The sequence below is a fragment of the Chelonoidis abingdonii genome, chromosome 19, assembly GCF_003597395.2.
Source record: "Chelonoidis abingdonii isolate Lonesome George chromosome 19, CheloAbing_2.0, whole genome shotgun sequence".
Taxonomy (NCBI): domain Eukaryota; kingdom Metazoa; phylum Chordata; order Testudines; family Testudinidae; genus Chelonoidis; species Chelonoidis abingdonii.
The window spans coordinates 363,324-388,424 of record NC_133787.1 but is presented as its reverse complement, the minus strand read 5'-3'; the positions used below and the strand labels follow the sequence as shown (position 1 = coordinate 388,424).

General features: G+C 45.3%; 1 protein-coding gene across 2 annotated transcripts; it reads left to right on the top strand.

Moving 5' to 3' along the window:
• Nucleotides 1-32: 32 nt before the first annotated feature.
• TMEM170A (transmembrane protein 170A) lies at nt 33-24,049 on the top strand. 2 transcript variants are annotated; one of them, XM_032792259.2, is made up of 3 exons: nt 33-1,295; nt 16,215-16,316; nt 19,678-24,049. In XM_032792259.2, exons 1-3 carry the CDS (start codon nt 1,181-1,183, stop codon nt 19,806-19,808), a joined length of 348 nt encoding a protein of 115 aa, XP_032648150.1. In that variant the 5' UTR covers nt 33-1,180; the 3' UTR covers nt 19,809-24,049. The 2 variants fall into 2 exon arrangements, with proteins under 2 accessions (XP_032648150.1, XP_032648149.1); XM_032792258.2 differs by having other exon boundaries at nt 1,024-1,295; nt 16,215-16,385.
• The last annotated feature ends 1,052 nt before the right edge of the window (nt 24,050-25,101 follow it).

Here is a 25,101-nt window from a genome sequence, read left to right as displayed (position 1 = left end):
GACCATAGAGCTATGAGCTGAGAGGCTAGAGCGTCCCCTGTGATCTCTGCGCGAGCCGTAGAAGAACTAACCGGCCCTCACCTCATTGAGGGGAACCGGAAGGGAACGGAAAGGAACATCCGGCGCTGCCTGGCTACGGAAATGGGATTTCCGCTGTGCGGCCCTGTGCCCGCAGGAAGCACCAGGCTAGCCCGCCTTGCGCTCCCGCGGCTGTGGGGTTGTAGTGCCTGTGGGACCCGTCAGCCGTAACAGCTGTGCACGTTGCTGTGAGCAGGTGACTTTGCCTGGCCACTCCTGGGGATGACACTGGCCCACCTTGCTGGGGGCCTGAGGCTGGATTAGCTAGTGTCTATGCAGTTGCTGCTCAGCAAGAGCTGTAACGTTCAGACGGTCTGTTTCCAAGCTACCAAGAGTCCCGCGGCACCTCACAGACTAACGTATTGGAGCATGAGCTTTTGTGGGTGAATAGGAAATACTGAATACTTCGTCGGTTGATAGATTTCCATTCCAAGCTGTGATTGTAAATGCTCGGAGGCTAAGAACACACACAGGGCCCCCACGCCAACCATCTTGCTGCTCCCCTATGTTCCTTTAGCGCCTTAAAGATAGCTGGCCAGTTAATTACCTCCCTACCCTCCTCCCCGTGCAGCGCTTCCGCTCAGGCTTCAGAGCGAAGTCACTGCGAGGGGTGGCCAGCGGAGGGAGGCGCCGGTCAAAGCAGGAGCAGCCGTGGGGACCAGGTCTGCGGATGGTGCCTGCAGTCTGAGGCCGCACGTGGACGATTGGTTCTGTAGCGCCCGCTGTGGTCCCAGTGCCGCCCCCTCCCTCCCGGCCACGGGGACCCTGCACTCCCCGAGCACGGAGTGGCCGCTGACGCACAGAGCTGAGCCGCTCCCGGGTGCACAGCGCCCTCCTCCCGCAGGGGGAGCACTTGCGCTTGCAAGAGGGGCGGGGCAGGGCGGGAGACACGTCCGAGCGGCGTCCCGCCCCTCCACGTACAGTGCGGTGATGGGCGGAGGTCCTTGTCTGTCATGGTGAGAGCCGGGACCCGAGGAGCGAGCTGCGCTGCGATTGGAGCACAGAGCCGTCCGTTCCGCCGGGGCGCGGTGACGGACTCCGGGAGGCGACAGGCGATCTCTGGTGCGGCGCGAGGCTGCCGCGTGCCTTTAATGGCGGCGGAATGGAAAGCGGCGAGCCGGGCGCGGGCGGGCTCCTGCAGCAGATCCTGAGCCTGCGTCTAGTGCCGCGGGTGGGCAACGGCACCCTGTACGCCACCCCGCTGGTCAGCTTCCCAGGTACCGGCCGGCCGCCCGCTCCTTTCCGGTCCCCCTTCGCCCGGCCGCCTCCCCACGGCCCTCCGGAGCCGGCTTCCCGGCCCCATCTGTCGGGGCCCCGGGCAGGTCCCCGGGGCAGTGAAGGATACGGCTCCTCACTGGTAGCGCTTTCCGATCCGTACAGATTGTCAGACGTTGCTGTGGTATTGAACTGTTACCTGGGGTAGCTGGAGGCGCGGTGGCCGCTCCTTGCACTGTAGTCGTCGATGTGAAGTTGCTACGGGTAGAAATGCGCTGTCTGGATGCCTATAGATTGTAAGGAACAGCTTTGTAAAAAGATGCTGCTTGATGTGTACGTGCTTGAAAACTGTTATCCTATTTCTATGCCAGTATATCCAGAACTGATCCCTGGAGAATCCCACTTGTTATGCCCGTCTCATTTATCGTTATGTCCATCTAGGGTTCATTTCCATAGTTTGTTTATGAGAAGATCATGGAAGACAGTAGCAAAAGCCTTACTGAAGGCCAGATATACCACATGTACTGCTTGTAGGCTTGTTACACTGTTAACGAAAGCTGTCAGGTTGGTTTTACATGTGAGACTGCTTGAAATACATTTTTATCAAAGTTGGACCTCTTGCTGCTGCGGGTAGCACAGTCCTACAGGTGGCATTTTCACACACGTACATGTATGAAACTGCAACCTATAGAAATGTGCTGCTGCCTCTAGCACTGCAATGTGATGAAGCTAATTCCTCTGTAGGAATGTCACCTCGGTGCTCTCTCATTTCGTTTTTGAGACATTTTCTTTAGCCTTTGTCTTCACTGTTAAAACTTAACTTGTCTTGTGGTGTTTTCTGACTGCTAATAAAACTAATGAAAAAGGCCTATGTCTGTATAATGGGGACAACAGATATATTAGACCAGTGGTCTCCAACCATTTTTTGTCTGGCAGATGCCAGACAACAAGCCATGGAGGACCACGGCAGTGGATATTCCGCTGACAAGCAGCAACGTCAATAGGCGTTGCCACCAAAATGCCACCGACGGGTAGCGGCATATTAGTGGATGCTCATCCTCTGACCAGTACGTGGGTGCACTTAGATGCCCCGGTGTGTGCCATGGCGCCCGCAGGCACCGCGTTGGGGACCCCTGTATTAGACACACCTGGATTATTTTTCAGTGGTTGATAATATCAGATCTTTATCGTTCTCAGTATGCTGAGGTGAGCTGAAGTGTCTGTCTTCCCATCATCCAGATTGCTGGGTCAATCATTTTTCAACGTTCAGTCTTTGTACCTCAGGTGTTTCTGGTTGTTCTCGTAGGTTGTCATTGTCATCATCATGACCTTAGTCAAACAGCACCCACTGTATAGAGGTATCTGATCATGGTCAAGTAGTCCCCATTGTATAGCACTATCATTCAGAGGCACAGTTTGCAAAAATCATTTCTCTCTCTCTTTTGTCCACTACTCCACACAAGAGAGGTGGGAGGCACAGCACTTTCTGTCTAGCACCAGGTGATAGATCCGGAGGGGTGAAAATATCCGCTGCTGAAATCAGAATTGTAGCTGGCCTATTTATCTGTCCCTCTCCTGTTAACTCAAGAATAAAATGTTATACAGATAAAGCTACACAGGATTGTTCCAGTGCCATGTTTGTTATGATAACACAATTTGATCTATAACCAATAGCTAATACCTAATACTTATACACACACAATTCAAATGTTCTGCAGTTGCTGGACATAGCTTGAGTATGTGGCCTGATTTTGCAGGTTGGGTTTGTAGCTTGTGGCGGCTAACTGGCCAGGAAACCCGGGCATGAGTAAGGGCTGTCTCTCTGTCAGGCGTGCACAGATGCCATTCAATGTTGGCAGCAGAATGTTACCCAAAGTCTTCCATCTCACCCATCTTTTTTATAGGCTTTTAGTTTGGATCAATAGTCTAGCTGTGTCAGGCCTCTGGTTTTGGTGTGATTGATCACCCGTCAATTGGACCTGTCTTTGATGTTGCTTCAATTGCACCTTTTGTTCTTTTTTTTTTTTTTTTTGGATGGGGTGGACTCTTCTTACTTGTCAGGGCTGTTGGCTGCATCTTCGCCATTGGCATTTGCGCTTAACTTTATCAGGATAGGCTGTCAGCTGGAGGTTGATTCCATTATCCATGCATACCTCATTCACACACCTAATAAGTTAATGAGGTTACAGCAGGGTTTGCAAAATGGAGTAAGCATTTTAAAAAAAGGTTTTAGTTACAATAGGAAATCTTGTTTTTTTTTAAAAAAAAAAGTAATGTAATGAACAATTTAGAATGTGTGTAGGCAAACGGGAGTTACGGTGTTAGAACAGTGAAGTTTGATTTGTTCATTTGATACAAAATGAAATTTATATTAATAATCATTATTAAAGAATAGAAACATTGACCTGCAATAACTCTTCAACCAGAGGTACTGAATGGGTCATACTTATGTATTGTCTCATCGATATAATTTTTTGAAACAATATAAGCTATGTTTTTCAGCATCCACAGAACATGCACACATTACAATTAATGTTAACTTATCAGAATAAAGAAAGAATAACTGGGTGTAAACAATGTAAGGTTCAGAAAAGGGCAACTAAAATGATTAGGGGTTTGGAGGGGTCCATATAAGGAAAGTTAAAGAGGCTAGGATCTTCAGCTTGGAAAAGAGGAGACTAGGGGGGAATATGATAGAGGTATTATAAATCATGAGTGATGTGGAGAAAGTGGATAAGGAAAAGTTTTATTTATTTATTCCCATAATACAAGAACTAGGGGTCACCAATGAATTAATAGGCAGCAGGTTTAAACAATAAAAGGAAGTTCTTCACACAGTGCACAGTCAACTTGTGGAACTCCTTACCTGAGGAGGTTGTGAAGACTGGACTATAAACAGTGTTTAAAAGAGAACTGGATACATTCATGGTAGTTAAGTCCATAAATGGCTATTAGCCAGGATGGGTAAGGAATGGTGTCTCTAGCCTCTGTTGTCAGAGGATGAAGATGGATGGCAGGAAAGAGATCACTTGATCATTGCCTGTTAGGTTCACTCCCTCTGGGGCACCTGGCATTGGCCACTGTCGGTAGACAGATACTGGGCTAGATGGACCTTTGGTCTGACCTGGTACGGCCGTTCTTATGTTAAGATGGGGCCCATCCTTTCAGAATATCATACCAATGTTGTGTTTTCAGTCAGTTGCATATTGTGGTTATTTTTCTTCATTAGTTTGTACAGACTTGTCCAATTGACCCACAAAGACAAGTTAAAGTTTAGAATTTTACTGGTATCCGCTGTTAGTTCTTTTATCCTCATGAGTTGGGAAGTAATAGGTTAAGATGGGAGTTTTTAACCTAGTTAATCATCGCTCCTTAAATATTAATAAACCACACTTAAAACCTGTAAACTGTGTTCCATTTCAATTAACAAAACTAATAACAGGTCCCCTTGCCTTTCCCCAGCACTGCTCAACTTCAGATACTTCTCTAGCTTCTGGCCCACAGCTTTCTTATCAGGGCCAGCTGCGCCCTAACTGAGCTGGCTACAGCTCTGTACCACCTAGAAACATATGTAAGGAAAAGGTTATTTTCATGTTTTGTCAGCAGAGGCGTTAAGACTGTCATATCTTTAGCTCATACCCAATGCATCTCACTTCCTGTTAGAATAATAGCTAATAATTGTTGTTCAGAACATCACAAAGCTAACAGGTGTGGCCCTTCGCAATTCTCAGGAACTGCTAATGGTAAGAATTCACTACCTGCAGCAACGGGAGGTCCAACTTTGCAACAACAACAAAAAAAAGACCATCTGATGTAGCTGATTCCTTCAGAGAGCTGTCTTATGTTCCAGTGGTGTGAGAAACTGCTGCCTGTAGAAATTAGCTTCATCACATTGCATTGCTAAGGTAGCAGCACATCCCTATAGTTTGCAGTTTCATACACATACACGTGTATGAAAATGCTCTCTGTAGGAAAGTGCTGCCCACAGCAGCTAGAGGTCCAACTTTGCTTTTTTAAAAAAAAAAAATAAAAGCCATCTGATGTAGCTGACTCCTACAGATAGCAGTCTTACATGCATACAGGTTGGATAAACACAGTCAACAGCTATCTTGCATAAAGTATATATTAGCTATGTCATATCCATATCATAAGCATATTTTCATAAAGAATATAGAGTATAATGTCACATCCCTCATGTATGTTTGCTGATCTGCAAATAATAAAGGCACATGCTCCTTTGGGTGCAAACGCTTATGACAATAGTCCAGAACCATGCAAGCTCAATGATTCTGTGTGAGATGGCAGACAGTGACGAGGGCCAGGCAGGTTAGTGGGTTTAGAGAAAAAGGTGTAAACATTATGTATACGTTTATACATTATAAGAATTTTGATCCCATGGCCACAACCACCCCTGTCTGACCTGTTTGGTACCTAGCATACACTGCCAAACCAAAGCATCCCAAAATACAGTGGGTGGACAGTGGGATATCTATTCATGGTGCATCTCACTCTGAATCTGTACAAGTGCTTCTGGTGAGTACCCTGACTGCTGAGGCAAGGAGTCCAGGAGGCATGCACACAAGTGACATAGTAACCATAGTGACTCTGTGCTGACATAATGTGAGTTAACCCACACTTAAACTGTAGATATGGCCTTAGGTATATGAAATGTTTGGGAGTATAAGGGTAGACTACAATTCATTCAGGTGTTTCAGCTCAAGGCATTGGAACTGACCTTACTGCACCCTACAGGCTCAGGAACAAAGATTTTAAAATTCTTGTGGTTGTAAAGGTATCTTGGGGTTCATAGATTCTAGAACTGGAAGGCACCTCGAGAGGTCATTGAGTCCAGTCCCCTGCCCTCATGGCAGGACCAAATACTGACTAGACCAGGGATCAGCAGCCTTTCAGAAGTGGTATGCCGAGTCTTCGTTTATTCACTCTAATGTAAAGTTTCGCATGCCAGTAATACATGTTAACGTTTTTAGAAGGTCTCTTTCTATAATTCTATAATATATAACTAAACTATTGTTGTATGTAAAGTAAATAAGGTTTTTTAAAATGGTTAAAGAAGCTGCATTTAAAATTAAATAAAGTCAGCCTCTGTCCTGCCTCCGTGTCGTCCTGACCAGGTAGGCCAGAGATCTCTGCGGCGCAGTATGAGTTGGCGCGACTGAAATATCAGTCGTGGTGTGCCTTGCCGTTCGGTTGCAGCAGCCCATAGTGTTCTCTACCGTCGGTCTATGACCATCCCTGATAGAATTTATCTAGAACTAACTTTAATATTCCAGGAGATGGAGATTCCACAACCTTCCTAAGCAATTTAATTCCAGTGCGTAAACAGCCTGACAGTTAGGACGTTTTCGGTAATGTTCAACTCTAAACCGCTCCTTGCTGCATTTAAGCCCCATTGCTTCTTATTCTAGTCTAAGAGGCCTGAAAGGTGAAACAAAGTTGTTCTCTCTTTCTGATGACCCCTTAGATGACTAAAACTGCTTATCCATGTCCGCCTCTGTCTTCTCATTCCCAAACTAATCAAACGAACCAATTCTTGGCATCCTTGCCGTCTGGGGTCATGTTCGCAGGACCTTTTCAATCATTCTTTGTTGCTGCTTCGCCCTGACCTACCAATTGTACTCGCACATCTTTGCTGAAATGCGTTGGTGCCCACAACGGATCATCAATAGCGTTCACGTTTCGAGGCCTACTAACAGCCAGAGAGTGTGGCGGGAAAGAATGACTCTCGCCGTGTCTTGCTCACAACACACAACCTGTTAATGGCAGCCCAGAATCGATGTTTGCTTTTTTTGCAACAACATCACAGGCTGTTGATCCATAGGATTAAGCTTTGTTGGTCCCTATAACACCTAGGCATCCTTGGGCTTGCCGATACTCCTCTTCAGACAGTCCTTCCAGATTTGTATGTGTGAAACTGGGATTATTATTTCTTCTCTAAGTGGACATCCAGTTCCGCATTTGTCTTGTGTGAAACTTCATCGTTTACCCAGGGTACCATTTCCCAATTTTTCGTCCGCGATCATAGTGAATTATGACCAGTGGCGGTCAACATTTAGGCGGACTAAGGCGGTGCCTAGGGCGCGCAAGTATTTGCGGGGCACCAAAACGGCGCCGCCCCGGCAAATCTACTTCCAATTCTTTTTTTATATGGGTGTAGCAGGCATGCTGCTTGCTGCACTGGACAGAAACGGGACGTCTGGAGCTGCGTGGGGTCGCCATGCAGCCGCGGCGCCGCCTTGGCAGGGCCCCGACGCCACAGGCAGGCCCAAGCGTGTCAGCGGTGCCCCGCCGCACGCCCACGACACCAGGGGATCCCTGAAGTCCCCGGCAAGGCTACTATCAGAATCTCTCCTCGTCAGAGCGACGAGAGTCTCTTGCCATTCTTCTTGTTACCTGCGGGGCGCGGTAGGCTGCAGAGCTGACCGCGCTCGCTATAGGTGCACCGTGGCGGGCCCTGATGATGAGCGTGCCGCTGCGACAACTCCCCTCCGGCTCAGCTCTCAGTAGCGCCAGCGGAAGGGCATGAGGAAGTAAAAGAGCCTGCAGCGGTGGTCTGGTGATGCGGAGAAGACAAAAGAACGTACTCCCCGAATGCTATTCATGCGTCGGGCAAGATAAGCCAGTGCTTTCCCAACACTTGTCCGCTCAGTGGCCGAATGACGCCGCCCCTTGTCCTTGCTGGTCCCTGCTCCTGCTCCCCTTGTGCGTGGATGGCTGGAGAGGAACAGCAGAAAGCGCTGAGCAGAGCTGTCGCCCGAGTGCCCAGGCACCCCCCTGACCCCATCCCCCCACAGCCTGCCACAGCCACGAGCCCAGTCCTCGAGCTGGCAACCCCTTGACCCATGCCTTACCCCACAGCTCTGACCCCCAGCGGGACAGATGTGCCTAACGCTTATAGCGACGTCTGCTATGGTCATCCTCTTGAACTCTCCCAGGTCTTCTGGTGGCCCAGTGGTGAGGCGGCAGCTGTGCGTCGAAGCTCAAGCTTCGAAAAACAACATACTGCGAACATCAGGTGTTGCAACAAGGATTGTACGTTCTTGTTTGAACTACGTCTGGTACTTAACTGTCTTCAAATGTCGTCTGCTCGAGAATGACATAACTGCTGCACAAAGATTGTTGAGACTTTTAATTCAATGGGGCAGAGAAACCAATCATGGCGAGATTATTATAATAACAGTGGTTCTAACTCTGTGACATGTGTATTGTGTATATATGTGTGGTATTTTGTGTGAGAGGGGGTGGCGAACACGATGGAAAGTTGTGCTTAGGGTCCTGGAATGCCGCAATATCCTGGCCAACCGGCCCTGATTATGGACCTTTATCGCTCAAAGCAGTTGCAATCCCTCCCAGTTGTGTATCATCTGCAAACTAATCAATAAGTGTACTTTCTATGCACATCTAAGAGTCGTTGATGAAAGATAATGAACAGAGCCAGGTCGCCGTAAACAGACCCTTGCGGAACCCCAACTGTTACACTTTCCAGACGGTTGGACCAGTTATGAACTATATCTCTGAGTAAGGTCTCAGTCCCACCAATCTTATAGTAGCCCCATCTAAATTGTATTGCCTAGTTGTATCTGGTAAAGAATATCATGTCGAGACATGTATCTAATGCAAGTAAAGTCTAGAACCAATGTCCATCGCTTCCTCCTTATCCCAAGACTCATTATCCGATCACAGAACGCTATCAGACTGTCTTGACACAGATTTGTTCTTTACAAATCGCGTGCTGGCTATTTCGCTATACCCACGGCTTACCAGCTTCCCAGTTATTTGCAGGTAGTTTCCTTAATTACTTGCTCCATTATCTTCCCTGGTACGAAGTTAAACTAACTGATCTGGTATGCCTGTTTGTTTTTATTTCCCTTTTTATAGATGGGCACTATATTTGCCCTTTTCCAGTCTTCTGGAATCTCTCCTGTCTCCCATGATTTTCCAAAGATAATAGCTAGAGGCTCAGATACCTCCTCTATTAGCTCCTTAAGTAGTCTAGGATGTATTTCATCAGGCCCTGGTGACTTGCAGGCATCTAACTTTTCTAAGTGATTTTTAACTTGTTCTTTTTTTATTTTATCTTTTAAATCTATCCCCTTCCCATTAGCATTCACGATGTTAGGCTTTCCTTCAGACTTCTCAATCAAGACCGAAACAGAGAAGTCATTATAGATGTGTGTTCGTTATATTTTGAAAAGAAAAACTGAGTGGGTTGAACAAAGAATTAGATCAGTCCCTCAGGATAAGTACATTGGCTATTAGCCAAGATAATCAGGGATGCAGCCCCATGCTCTGCATGTCCCTAAAACATTCTTTGACTGCCAGATGCTGGAAATAGACTATGGGATGGTTCAGTGAGTCACTGCCTGGTCTAATCATTCCCCTAGAAGCAGGTGGCATTGGCCACTGTCACAAGACAGGATACTAGATTAGGCGGCCTATTGGTCTGACCACCAATATTTATACCATTGGTGGATTGACTCAAAACAAAGCTTTGACAATAGGCCAGAAATTCAGTCAGAATGGAAGTCAGATGATCCAACAGAATAAACATCTGCTCTAAAAATGAGAAGAAAAAATTAGAAGAGAAAATTCAGGAAATCCCAGCAGCAGATAAGACAACTTGGGAAACTGCTCGGAGACTCTATGCATTCAGAAACAGTGATAAGGGATTCTTTTGTTTCCAAGGGGATAGATGTAAAATGTTTCACCAAATTAAGTCTCAGGGATTATCTACACTGGCAAGTGAAAGCGCTATAACTTGCTGGCTCAGGGGTGTGAAAAATCACACACAAACACACACCCCTGCGCAGCAAGTTGGAGCGCTTTAAAGCACTAGTGTGGATAGGCTCATCTCCCAGTGCTCAGAGGTAATCCCCTCATCAAGGTGGATTACCAGGAGCACAGCGCTTTGAAATTTGTAGTGTAGAAATAGCTTCAGTAGATTAGATCTAGCGTGACCAGATGTCCTGATTTTATAGGGACAGTCCCGATTTTTGGGTCTTTCTTATCCTATTACCCCCCACCCCCATCCTGATTTTTCACATTTGCTGTCTGGTCACCCTAGTTAGATCAGACAAAGAGGAGCTGCGTTGATGTGCCTGTGCCTTTAAGAACCCAGCCCTAGGAAGCCAAGGTGCTGTCTGTTAGAGGGGAAATAAAAAAGCCCCTCTGCCCCCCACTATTTTTGCAAATACTGGTGTCTGTCACACTGGGGTAACTGCTACTGTTCTGCCTCTGACTGTGCTGGGTTTTGCCCTTGGTCACCCTCTGTCAGTATCTCACCCCAAACTTAACTCCTGCTCCTCCTCCCCCGCCCTGATTTTGCCCTTTAGCCCCTCTCCTAACCCTGTCTCCAGCTGCCTGTCCCCCCTGACCAATAAACTTCCATCTCCTGCTTAGATCCTGGGCACCCTCCTGCTCTGATTTGCCCCCTTTGCCCCTTTTTAACCCCTGCAAATAGCAGTCCACAGAATTTTATAGCTAATAAGGGCAGGGTGAAGGTCAGTGGCTTAACCAGACCTTACTGAGCATGTTCAGTTCGTGTGACTATACAAAAAAGCCACTTTGATCAAATAAAAAAGCCTCTGGCCCCCGCAACAAACTGTTTTGCAAAGCGCTGGTGTCTCAGTGCCAATGAGGTAATTGCTGCCTCCTGTGCCCCTGCCTGTGCCGGGTTTTGCCCTCTGACACCCTCTGCCAGTGCCTCCCTCCTGGGCTTAACTCCGCCTCTTCCCCCCCCATTCCTGATTTTGCCCTTTAGCCCCTCTCCTAATGCTGCCTTCGGCTGCTTGACCCCCCCAGACCAGTAAATTTCCACCTCCTCCTCAGTCCCTCCCCCACCCCCAGATTCGCCCCCTTTGCAACATCTTAAACTCTGTCAAAAGCAGTCAGCAGAATCCTAGGGGTATAAGGGCAGGGTAAAGCACAGTGGCTTCAGCAGAAGTACTGAGCATGCTCAGATGTACTGTAAGTGGCACATTCCTACGAGGAGCAGTATCCTTCACTACACCTTCTGCCGCAGCTCCTGCCCACATCCCTTCTCCGGACCCAACCCTCTCCACCCCATCTTTCAGGGCAATCTCCAGCTATGCCCACATCCTCCCCAGACTCAGTCTTTCTCCTCCAGGACCAATCCCCCCCATGACAGACCTGCCCCCGTCCGCCCAGGACCGCCCCCGGGCACACTCCCCTCTTCATTCATCAGTCTGGATGCTCTGATCGCATTCTCTTTTCTTTACTCTTTGTCTGAACTAAGCAGTCCCTGGCTCTGGAATCACTCCTGGTCTTTCACAGTTTTCATTGCATGACTCCAAGCCCCCGTTGCTGTATGCTCTTTAAGAAAGGGTGATCAGAACTGAGCAAATCTAATTGAGTTGGTGCTGAACTCATCTGCCGGAGCCTGCCCCTAGGGCTCCTATCCTTGCGATCGCTGATTAGGTGATGGCCACACTGGGAATCTTTTGTAAACATGTTTTATAGGTAGGTAAGGTTAGGGAACAGAGTTGTGGTGTGGCTGCTAGAAAGAAGCTCATCAAATGGGTTTGCATTGCTCCTAGATTCAAGCCAAACCCTGCCAGTCCTCAGCAAGTTCTGAAACATGGTAAATGCTTGGGAAGCAGATGTGAGAAACAGTGACTAAGTGTTCTTAGTGACAGTAATAGGTCAAGGGCCAGGGAATGCTCAAATGCAATCAGGCAGTGGCTCTGACCTTTAAAAAATCAATTTGCTTGATTGTGTCCCATGTGCACCAGCCACCAAAACCATGCTTCCATTTTAAAACCTGTAAGTAAACAGGGCCGGCACCAGCGCAGCAAGCTGGTGCTTGGGGTGGCCTATGGAAGGAAGCGGCACATCCAGGTCTTCGGTGGCGGGTCCCTCAGTCGCTCTTGAATTGCTACCAAAGAATGAAGCGGCATGATAGAGCTGCCGTGGATCGCGGCCTTTTTTTATTATTTTTTTTTTTTCTCTTCGCTGTTTGGGGCAGTCCTGGAGCCGGCCCTGTAAGTAAAACCTGCTCCCTCCCTCCCTCCCCCAGGCGAAATGAATGTAGGTACCAATGGGGTCACTTGAATCAAAGGCTATTAGTCAGGATGAGCAAAGATGGTGTCCCCTAGCCTCTGTTTGCCAGAAGCTGAGAGTGGGGGACAAGGGACGGATCACTTGATGATTACCTGTTCTGTTCATTCCTTCTGGGGCACCTGGCATTGGCCATTGTCAGAAGACAGAATACTGGGCTAGATGGACCTTTGTTCTGGCCGTTCTTATGTTCCCCTTTTTTATTCGTCCCCTGTATAGATGGATATCTTTGGCAGTACAGCTGCTTCTCCAGCTTTCATGACATTTGAGACCCCATATAGTGAATGGCATTTAAAATAGAGACACTAGTTTACAGTATGAGCAAAATGGGCTGCAGGCTTACAGTGTACATACAATATCAGTCTGATACATACAGCCTTTAGATAGTTTAGAGCTCTGGAGTGAAGCCTTTTCTGATTATTACAGTACAGTATTGCTAGTTGAAGCAAGTGTAAAAAGGGGCTGCTCTTTGGTTAGTTGTTGAGAGGCTGGACGCAAGGATGTCTTTGCTTGCATTAAAAACTACTCATCATCTCATTACAGGTTTGGTATCACTTCAGTCACAAATGCAGGTTGTGTTTTACTGAACTTCCTTTCGTTCCAGAGAACAATGATACAGAACTCAATTTTGTTTACTCAGTAAGAAGGCTTTTCTAATAGCGATCTCATCGGGAAATTTTAAAAAAGAGTCCTTGGCTATTTCTCTCACTTCTACTCTTGAGACCTCATTCACCGCAGTATTTAAGCTGCTTTTTTTAAATATAGCACTGCCTTAAGATTCAAAGATCAGAAGGGACCATTGTGATCCTATAAACCTCCTGTGTAACACAGGTCAGAGAACACCCCCAAAATAATTCCTAGAGCAGACTTTTTTAGAAGAACATTTAATCTTGATTTAAGAATTCCATATTGTTCTGAATGCAGAATATAGAAGTGGCAAGCTTGTTTGATTAGTAAACAAAACCAGGAGTTACAGGTAATGCATTTTGTTTGGACCAACTCTGTTAAAATAGGTAAGCTGTTGAGACTCCAACTGCATTAAATAATGGAAAATGTAACAAGCAATAGATGCATAGCTGTAATGTCAAATTCAATTCAGAGGTACAATTAATAACTTCTTTTTGAGGGAGAGTTAATTAATTTGTAGAGCTTTTTTTATTTTAAAAAGATTAAGCAAGCCTTGAAAGTGCACATCCATACAGAGCTTGGTATTATAATACAATAATATGTAATAAGACAAAGGAGAAGTACAGCAGGAGTTACTGTAAACATCCGTAGAAATGAGGAACAACAGTGGTTCTCAAAGATCATCATTTTAGTCCTCTGGCAGAGCTACCAGGACTCCAGTCCCCACATTCCCAAAAAAACAAAACAAAAAACAAAATAGTTTCCAGAATCTGTGGTATTAACACTTGTCACATTACAAGACTTTAAATTCCTTGCTTGGTTAACCAGAAATAACTTCTGCAAAAGTTGTACAGGAGTCTTTGTCAGCAAGCTTACAGGTTGAGTTCTGCTTCATCATGGGAAGAAAAACTCAAATCATTTTTTCTGCCAACTTAATTTAACTGCTTCCTAATGATGCTTGAATCCAGGCTATCCTCCTGGAGAGAGAACTGCCTCTGAAGTATTACACTTACACAAGAGTGAAAAAATGCCTTCTGTTTCTAGGCATCCCTATTGCTGAGGTTCAAAGGCAGCTGATCTCTAGAAGAACAGGTGCAGAGCATTAGTAGTCAAAGGATCAAAACAAATTGCAAGTAATAGCATAGACTTCTTTATTATTGTACTCTGCTGTTTGACTTAAAGATGTGGTTTTCAAACAGTCCTTTAGTGCTAGAAATCCAAGTTGTTAACTAATTTTCCAGCAGAAAGTGAGCACATAAATAACACAGGATCTTTATGCCATGACAATCAAGTGTTTTTTCCTCTCAGGGTAGTACTAGAATTTTTTTTTAAATACCCAAGATTTTATGGGTGCCCTAGCACCAAAACTTGCATCCATGTTGACTCTCTGGGTGAATCCATCTCATATTTAGTCAGTTTACAAATAAAACTTTTCCTTAATTGCCAGTCCTGCAAACTCAACTGAGGATATGCAGGTCAAGATGGCTACTATCTGGCTTATGCATCATTGCTAGGGCCCTACCAAATTCATAGTCCATTTTGGTCAATTTCATGGTCATAGGATTTTAAAAATCATAAATTTCATGATTTAAATTTTGAAATTTCACAGTGGGGTCTTGACACAAAAAGAAGTTGGGGGTGGGAGTCACAAGGTTATTGTAGGGGATGTTGCAGTACTGCTACCCTTACTCCTGTGCTGCTGTTGGCGCAGCTCTGCCTTCAGAGCTGGGCAGCTGGAGAGCGGTGGCTGCTAGCCGGGAGCCCAGCTCTGAAGGCAGAGCCACCACCAGCAGCGGCACAGGAGTAAGGATGGCATGGTATGCCACCTTTACTTCTGCACTGCTGCATGCAGAGCTGGGCCTTCAGTCAGCAGCCACTGCTCTCTGACTGCCTAGCTCTGAATACAGCAGCACATAAGAATGGGTGGTGTGGTATGGTATTCTGTGCTGCTGCTGGCAGGGCACTGCCTTAAGAGCTGGGTGCCTGGCCAACAGCCACCGCTCTCCAGTTGCCCAGCTCTGAAGGCAACACAGAAATAAGGGTGACAGTACTGTGAGCCCCCTAAAATAACCCTATAATCTCCCTGTAACCCCTTTTGGGTCAGTGACCCCAATTTGAGAAATGCTGGTCTCCCCCATGAATCTGTATAGTATAGGGTAAAAACACACAAAAGACCAGATTTCACGGTCTGTGACGTGTTTTTCATGGCTGTGAATTTTGTAGGGCCCTACTCATCACCAATAACAAGTGACAGGTCACATCCTGCCTGCAAGGATACCTCTGTAGCCCTTATCCAACCCCATTCAGGACGAGTGTAAATGAGGGAAGAATTTGGCCCTGCAGTTATTCCACTCTTCAGCCAGCCAGCCTAGAATCCAGCTGTAGCTGTGTTAACTCATTGGAGTAGAAAGCAGTCAATCATGTTGTTGTCACAAAACTGAGCAAGTCTGACTCTATACTGTGAGGAAAATTTTCCAGACTAAGGAGGTGCTGCCATTCTTATTCAGTGTCACTTTCAAGCTAGATCCTGGGGTTCAATGCATAGTCGTATTCCGTGGCCATGCCAAAGAAATTGCTCTCCTGATCTCTTCCTTACCTTACCTAAGAAGGCTCATTTTGTGACAGCGATACAGACCAGTGCAGTGTTCTGTCTAGTTACTGCTTTTTCAGGTTCTTATTCCAAAATATTTTGGTATTACTTTGATCTTCCTGCAGCATGAAATAAGTTTTGGTAGCATGAAGAGATTGACAGAATTGTGCCTGTATCTTGGCTCCTATAATAAAGAAATGATCAGATTGTAGACGCTAAAGGCATTATTACAGGGCTTTTTACACTTGTGATGCATTGTAGTTTTGGAAGTGATGAAACTTTCAAATTATTCTGAAGTCAGGACAGGCATTTGCAATGGCTGAATGTTGTCTTAGCATTGCCATCCCTAGTACAGAACAAACTTCTGTAGCTGCCCGTAGTGAGGTCACAGCTTGGTCCCTTACATCATGGACACCCTTAGGGTACATGGTCTATATCTTGTTTCCTCTTAAACTCTTTAGAGCAGGAACTTTGTCATTCTGTGTGTTTGTACAGCACCTAGCACAGAGGGAGCCCAATCCTGATAGGAGCCTTTGGTAGCTGCTCTTGTGTTCAGCTTAGATGGTGAAGTGTCCTGTCTGTGTCAACATCCTTTCTTGTTGCCTTGCAGAAATGTGGTATGGTGTATTCCTGTGGGCACTGGTGTCCTCTCTCTCTTTCCACATCCCTGCGGGATTACTGGCGCTCTTCACACTCAGACGTCACAAATATGGTAGGTTCATGTCCGTAAGCGTCCTGTTGATGGGCATCGTGGGACCAATTTCTGCTGGAATCTTAACAAGTATGTTAGACGTTCCAAAGTACTTGTTTGACTGATGGGTGTCTGTTAGTGAGAGTTCACTTCAGAAGCTTGCTAAAGTGGAATGCTATTTCTTCCCCATGAGAAAGAAGCTAACATCTCAAAGTAAGGGTACTGCCCATGTGTTTTAATCATAGAATATCAGGGTCGGAAGGGACCTCAGGAGGTCATCTAGTCCAACCCCTGCTCAAAGCAGGTCCAACCCCAACTAAATCATTCCAGCCAGGGCTTTGTCAAGCCTGACCTTAAAAACATCTAAGGAAGGAGATTCCACCACCACCTTAGGTAACCCATTCCAGTGCTTCACCACCCTCTTTGTGAAAAAGTTTTTCCTAATATCCAACCTAACCTCCCCCACTGCAACTTGAGACTATTACTCCTTGTTCTGTCATCTGCCACCACTGAGAATAGTCTAGAGTCATCCTCTTTGGAACCCCCTTTCAGGTAGTTGAAAGCAGCTATCAAATCCCCCCTCATTCTTCTCTTCTGCAGACTAAACAATCCAGTTCCCTCAGCTTCTCCTCATAAGTCATGTGCTCCAGCCCCCTAATCATTTTTCTTGCCTTCCGCTGGACTATTTCCAATTCTTCCCTATCCTTCTGTAGCGTGGGGCCCAAAGCTGGACACAGTACTCCAGATGAGGCCTCAACAATGTCAAATAAAGGGGAATGATCACATCCTTTGATCTGCTGGCAATGCCCCTACTTATACAGCCCAAAATGCCGTTGACCTTCTTGGCAACAAGGGCACACTGTTGACTCTTATCCAGCTTCTCGTCCACTGTAACTCTATGTCCTTTTCTGCAGAACTGCTGCCTAGCCGCTTGGTCCGTAGTCTGTAGCAGTGCATGGGCTTCTTTCCGTCCTGCGTGCAGGATCTCATGAGGTTTAACAAGGACAAGTGCAGATTTCTTTTGGCCAATCCTCTAATTTTGTCTGGCCCTCTGTATCCTATCCCTATCCCTCCAACATATCTATATCTCCTCCCAGTTAGTGCATCTGCAAACTTGCTGGAGGCAGTCCACACCATCCTCCAGATCATTAATGAACATATTGAACAAAACCGGCGCCAGGACCAACCCTTGGGCACTGCGCTTGCGACCAGCTGCCAATTAGACATGGAGCCATTGATCACTACCCATTGAGCCTGACGATCTAGCCAGCTTTCTATCCACCTTATAGTCTATTCATCCAGCCCATACTTCTTTAAGTTGCTGGCAAGAATACTGTGGGAGACCATTTCAAAAGTTTTGCTAAAGTCAAGGAATAACACATCTACTGCTTTCCATTTATCCACAGAGCCAGTTATCTCCTCATAGAAGGCAATTAGATTAGTCAGCCATGACTTGCCCTTGGTGAATCCATGCTGACTGTTCTGATCACTTTCCTCTCCTCTAAGTGCTTCAGAATTGATTCCTTGAGGACCTGCTCCATGATTTTTCCAGGGACTGAGGTGAGGCTGACTGGCCTGTAGTTCCCGGGGTCGTCCTCCTTCTCTTTTTTTAAAGATGGGCACTACATTAGCCTTTTTTCAGTCATCCGGGACCTCCCCTGATCGCCATGAGTTTTCAAAGATAATGGCCAATGGCGCTTCGGTCACATCCGCTAACTCCTTTAGCACCCTCGGATGCAGCGCATCCGGCCCGTGGACCTGTGCTTGTCCAGCTTGTCTAAATAGTCCCAAACCACTTTTCTCCACTGAGGGCTGGTTGTCATCTCCCCATGCTGTGCTGCCCAGTGCAGCAGTCTGGGAGCTGACCTTGTTCGTGGAGACAGAGGGGAAAAAAATCATTGAGTACATTAGCTTTTTCCACATCCTTTGTCACTAGTTTGTCTCCCTCATTCAGTGACAGTCTCACACTTTCCTTGACTTTTTTTTCTTGTTGCCAACATACCTGAAGAAACCCTTCTTGTTACTCTTAACATCTCTTGCTAGCTGCAACTCCAAGTGTGATTTGGCCTTCCTGATTTTACTTCTGCATGCCTGAGCAATATTTTTATACTCCTCCCTGGTCATTTGTCCAATCTTCCACTTCCTTAATGCTCTCTTTCTCTAGTGCCTTCTACTGAGGATTTCAAAAAGGGCTCAAATGGAGCAAAATTAACATAGAGCTGGATGATAAATGTGGAATCTAACTGTGGCACATCTAGTCACTTTCAGACTTGAAATATATTTAACATATTTTACAGTCATCTGTATATTTGCCTGAAACTGAACAAAGGATTCTGAGTTATGAGCACAAAAGATCCTGGTCTACGGAGTCCCACATCTCATTGAATAAACAGTTTATCTAAAGAAGGCCCATACAATATGCCATTCATTGAGGCATTAGCAAGGTTTTATTCCTTCCCCATTATTCTTCTGGACTGTGCTTGGTATCACATTGCAATGTATGTGTAATGTGCTATTGCTGTCCTTCTCAGGATCCAGTTCAGCATTCTCTCTCTCTCTGTCGTACTCCCACCTTGGAGTGGGAGTACATGTCTGTCCGTCTGTCATATAATGCTTTGCATTTTCTCCAGTGAAATCCCTTCCATTGGCCCAGATCCTTCTGTAGTATCCAGTCCACTCTCCTGTCGGAACCTCTCTCCACTTCCCTTAACTTGTGAGGATGGTAAACAAAGCATCCAACATGTGTATATGTATACCACCTATAGTAAAACCTGCTAACAGTGATCTATCAGATAATAAAATCTCAGTACCTCCCTGTTAATTGTGGTGCTGTGACAGTCTAATAGGGTGGCTGGGAAACTAAATCCTCCTTTGGGGGCTGTTAAGTGTGGATGGGCCTATTCCATAGTTAAAACTACATTAAAAGAACGCTGACGTGTCTCTCTAAGTACACTGTGCTGTTGTAGGCATTAATGAAGTGAAGAGTTGGAGAAGAAAATGTTGAAATTTAAGACTCTAGTCTTAACTGCTGAATAAAGAGCAATTCTTTCCAGCTCCTTAGTTTTTAAAATGTACTTCAGGTTTTTGGTTTAAACAAATGTCTGGTTAATGACTGGAGACTTTACAAAGACCAGGCAAGATTTTGTTTATATTGCTTTTTGTAAGCACAGTTATTTGCTAGCATGATTATTTTCTTTTATATAGATGTAAAACCCTGATGTATTCAGTGGTTTGGACATCTAAATAACCAAAACTGAACATAAAAAAATAGACCAGATTGTGAGATTGGTCCTTGCTGTCCATTGCTGTGTATGACTAAGTTTCTATCTCAAACTTGCCGTAGCACATTAACGCTCTTTTCTTAACACTCTTTTCTTATCAGGTGCAGCTATTGCTGGAGTTTACAGAGCTGCCGCAAAACAAATGATCCCCTTTGAAGCGCTTACTCTAGGTGTGGGGCAGACATTCTGTGTGGTGGTGGTTTCCTTCTCACGGATTTTAGCAACTCTGTAGCATTCCATCGGAGACTTGAGTCCAAAGGTCAAATCAGGAGGGAGAAGATTTCGACTGCGTGGCAGAAGTAGTCCATGAATGTGGCAGTTTTTCAGTCTCTGGGCAGAAAACAGCATGAGATGAAGATCCTGGACATATTCTGAAGGTGTTATGCCTTTGGTTTTCTAAAGGCCTGGTTCTGTCACTGGTTTGGTAGCAGAATGATTTAAACTAGGGAAGAGATCTAATCTGAGGGGTTATGTGCTCCAAATGAAGTTCCTCAACACAAAGGTGGTTTGTTTATACATGGCTTCTGTAAAATACAAAAGCAGGCACAGTAAAAAGGCTTGTCTTGATTTTCTTGTAGCACAGCTGTGTACCCGCTTTCCTGGAAAATAAGGGGTAAAATATTTCACAGATGCTACTGCAAGCGTTATCATCTTCAAACCAGAATATACTGTTTGACCAGTCTTCGGTCTGTTGTATACTTTGTTGAAATTGAAGCTAATTTATTAACATTTATTTTGGTAACATTAAGTGCCAAGGTTTTTTGAGGGGAGGAGTCATAGGATGGGGTGGGAGGTTAGTAACATTTAGTATAATGTTGCAAACAATGAACTATTGTAGCAACAGAGAGAATCCACAATGGGACATAGAGAGGTTCTGCTGTAGGAATGTTACTACTGAATAACGTGGCAGGTGCAAAGTTCAGTGAATGCTTTGACCTCTCGTTACTTTACACTTTGTGATTGAACCTTTTAAAACACTTTTTAAAGATGTGAAATGCAGTTTTTATGAGATATATTAATTGACCTTTCTGGCCCCCCTCTTTCTAATGCTAAATGTTGGGCTTAGTGGGGGGAGCAGCAAAAGGAAACCTCATTTTAGATACTTGGAAATGGAAATTGGTGCCAGATTGCATTCACATTCATTGATGAGGCAGGAGAATTATTGTATGTTAAGAGGTCACTATTGATAACATCCTATTACAGTGAAACTTACCGGCCACCATATACCTTCTGCTAAAGGGGCAAATGACCACTACCCCAGCAACAAGTAGTTGGAAATCACGTGTGTATCCCTCTTGATTTCCAAGCCTTGAAAAAGCCTGACTTTGATTAAGCTTTTGTTAGTTCTCCCTTTAAGCACTTAGTCTGAACATTTTTACAATGGCATGATGCTAATTCAAGTCTTAATTTGATGTTGTAATAATTAAAGGTCCAGAGATTTAGAATTCTGCACGTGGCTTCCATGACTGCACAGTTGCATTCACACCATGTGCCAGCTGTGTGTCTTAACAGGCCACTTGCACATGCTGCTATAGTACCTGCAAGCACAGACTGTGCACATCCTCCATTCTAAATATCTGGGCCTAACTGTCTCTGAGATGTCTCCGTGGATTGGATGCATCCTTGGGGGTCCCAGAAAGTGTCGAGGGGATTTGCCCTTCCTTCGGTGACTAGTACTGCCAGGAAACATGATCTCTTCTGTTTTTTGTTTTTTAAGAAGAGGATTTTAACTCCTTTCTCTCTGCACTTGTGCAGTAAGGGCCCTTGTACAGCCCTGTGCTTTCTGTGGGGCTGGTGTATCCCTAGTTCTCTAGAGCCTGGGGATTAACCCTAAGCATTCCTTTCAGGCTATGTAGGATCTGCAGCTTCCCCACTGTTTTGTCATGGTGCCAAGGGCAATGTATTTGCATTTCTAGATCAATTAGTGGAGTCCTTCGGCTTGCTACAAGGGAAGCATCAGATGTGTCCATTAGTAGGGCATCCGCTCCTCAGGAGACATGTTTAAAAAAGTGGTTGTCTTTTTTTTTTTTTTTCTGTAACTGAATTTAGTTTAATTATTTTATTAACAAACCAGGCAAACCAGATTGCTTTTTACATCTAAATTCCTGCTTCCTTTTACAATAACACCCATCACTTCCTCTGAACTGAGTGCTATCTACCATAAACAGTCAGAAGAGAGGTAGTGCACTTGTCACAGCATAAAGAAAATAGTGTCCTGTTGCCCATCAACAGTTACCTGGAGAGGCAGTTTATTCTGATGAGGCCTTCTAGAATCTGTCTAAACTAGGCCAGTCGGCATTAGTCAAACAAATACAAGCTGTGGTGTAATCTGAGAGAGGCTTTCATGTGAGTGCCTCATCTGGAGGTGGCAAAGGTTCAAATTATAGGTAACTGCTCTTGTAACCCACTGAACACCAAGTAACTTGTACTAAACCCTGGGACTTCTAAATGTATCCTGTATGTGTTATGCTGCATGCAAAGGGCTGTCGTCACTATTATCCTTGTATCCCTCTCTCTCAGTGGCTCAGGCTTGGGTTAGCTTGGCCACCTCAGACTCTTTGCCAAGAGTCTGAAAGGAGGAAAAGCAGTCTGAAATGAGCTATGTAAAAGTCACCCATATCCTTTCCTGTTTCCCACTTACTTCCAATATCTGCACAGCATAGCTCATGTCCTGAACACAATTTGCTTGCACAGATGACCCTGAATATTGTTGGGTACAAAATTCCTTAGTCTATAAGAGTCTTGGGTCATGCGGCTCAGGTCAGGTAAACCGAATATCTTAGAATCCTTTCTTTATGGGGGCCACTAGAAACTGGTGTTCCAGACATCTGCAGTGCCCCCTGCGACTGTGTTTCCACTCCCGTGTTTGGATTCTCAAGAGCAAGGATCATGCCCCATGGGAGAGTTTAACAGAAGAGGCTTAATGATGTCCTGACACAAAAGAGCAAAGAATCTGCAGGTCTCACATGAGGACAATCCAGGGGGATAAATGAAGCTGGAGAGCAGCTATCTATACAGCCAGTTTGGGGGACTGCTGGCTCAACAAATCTAGAAGGTTGGAGAGGAAACTTTGTCCTTTTGCTGTAGGGATGTGAAGAAAGCAGGGGTGGGAGGCGGGAGCTGGTGCCAAAAAGTTCTCCTCCTGAAAGGTCTCTCGACTCACAGGTAGCGCACTGGTGCTTTCCATTGCCACTCACTAGCAGAGTTCTTTTGAGTGTTAATTGCTGTGGTTTGGACTTGAATGAGAAAAATTCATGATTATGAGCTAGAACAAACATGAGGATAAAATGGCTTAGAGCTACTGGAAGACCTAGAAGCTGTTCTATTTTCTGCCTATTTAATTTCCTTAACTACCATTTATGTGCTCATCTTGAAGAATGTGAATATGCATCTTCAGTAGGTATTGAGTGTTGAATGATTTGTTATATGCAGTGTTTATCTGAATTTGCCCAGGTCTAGCAAATTTTTCAGGGAGCGGTCTTGTAAAGGTGACCAGTCTTATCAATACTGAGTCCCGTGGGCAAGGCTGTTCGTATTGTTTTGGAGATTCCCCTATCTTTGGTGTTCTCCAGTCTTCTTCTCCACCCTCTGTTGAAATGCAGAAGGCTACAGGGAAGACATCCTTCTCTCTCCTTTCCCACGCAATAAACCTAACCCAAAAGGAGCACTTGTGAGCTGATACAACAAATCATTATTAAAAGCAAAGTCTGTCTTCCACCCCCACCATCAAATGTGCTTGCTCAGTTCCTTAATGTCCTTTCAAACTTAATTAAGGAAGTAGAAGAAGCTCACAGTTAATCTTCATGTGGTATGAATGGACGTAGCATCACTGAAATAAATAGGGCTATGCTAGTTTACAAAAACTGAGGATCTGGCCCTCAGCCTGTACATAAAAATATTTACTGGGGGGGCAGGGAGGGACTGAATCTTAAGAGCCAGTGAAGACACTGTAATAACAGTTCATGCCTAGAAGGTAGCTCTTTGTCACCAACTTTTTATCAAAGGTCTGTGTAGCTGTTGCATGGGCTGTTAAAACGACCCAGGGTTTTTTTTTTGGTGCAGTGCGGTTCCCACTGCATCATGGGGCAAAATGACCAAAACTAGCAAAGAACTTGTAGAAAAATGTGAAAGCACATGTGCTGTTGACTGACTGACGAAGGTGCATTTCACCCTAGCCCAGAGGGCCTAATCAAAAGCTTAAGTGAAGCAAAGAGCCTGGCAATAGGCTTTCTGCACTGGAGTCATTTTATGCCTGGAGCGGAGGTTCGTAGTCCTGTTGTTCATGTGTGTGTTCATACTGTGTGCTGGTTGAACCAAATCAGCCTCCCTTTCTAGCTCACTCACTGCTACAGCCAATATGAGCAAATCTTTGTATAACAGAAAACAATGTAAAAGTAAATTCTATTTTTCTACTGACACTTCTAATGCTGGTGTTGCTGTTTACCAATAAACTCTAATGATCGTTGTGAAGCAGACCTGTGTACATCCTCTTTGTGGAGCGGTGGGACAGTGGATAGTGGTGCTTCCCATTCAACTGTTTCCTGTTCCTTTGTTCCTAGTGAGCTAATGTAGATAGAGAATTAGGTGAATTTCCTGCTAAAAGCCCAATTTGTTATATATGGAAATCCACACTATCTATCCCGTGCCTGGAGTCTCTTATTTCAGTAAGCTCAGCTGGATTGTGCACACTTAATTTAGTGTCTATAACTGCCATTGTAATACTTTGCTTTTCATCAGAGGCTCTCCAAATGCTACACAAGGGTCAGGCAGCATTAAGGGGAAAACTGAGACTAAGCAATATGCCCAAGGGCCCACCAGCTCAGTGGCAGAGCTGCCTCCCCTCTAATTACTAGGCAATAATTTCCTTTAAAGGAATGTCCTCCTTGTGTCCTGAACCCATAACCCAAAGGGCTTCATTGCAGGACTGAGGTGAGAGACTCAGTAACAGCACTAGTTCAGGAAGAGATATTTATTCATGAGATGCAGATGGGTGCTGGGGTGTCCTGTGTACACTGCTGGTGAAATCATTCCTGTAGGCCAGGCTCTCACCATGGCACATTTCTTCCTGTCCAGTCCACTACAATCCCATGGTGTTTCTCAGAGAGGATGGAGAGCACCTTCAGAATCCCCTGCACGCTGTCCTCCACCATCAACTCTGCCTGCAGCATGCACATTGATAGATAGGATGCTTTAAAGTGGGCCACAAGATAGGCTGAGCTGGTAATCACACGCTTGATGCATGAACAAGGGGGGCTCAGAAGGTGGGTGAATGAAGTCACCAAGCAGGAGCTGGGTGGATAAACTCCCCCTTGCACTCAAGCTTGGGAAGCGCCGATAATAAAAATTCTGAGTACTAATAAGGAAAATGCTTGTGCGCCAGGAACTGCTCAAGGCCATGAATTTTGTAATCAAATGCTTCAACAGGTGCCGTTAATTAACTGCAGGCAATTACATCACAGTTAAAGCATGTAAACTTGCTTATATAAATTTGTGCTGTATTGAAGAAAGGGTGGGGGGCTGGTTCT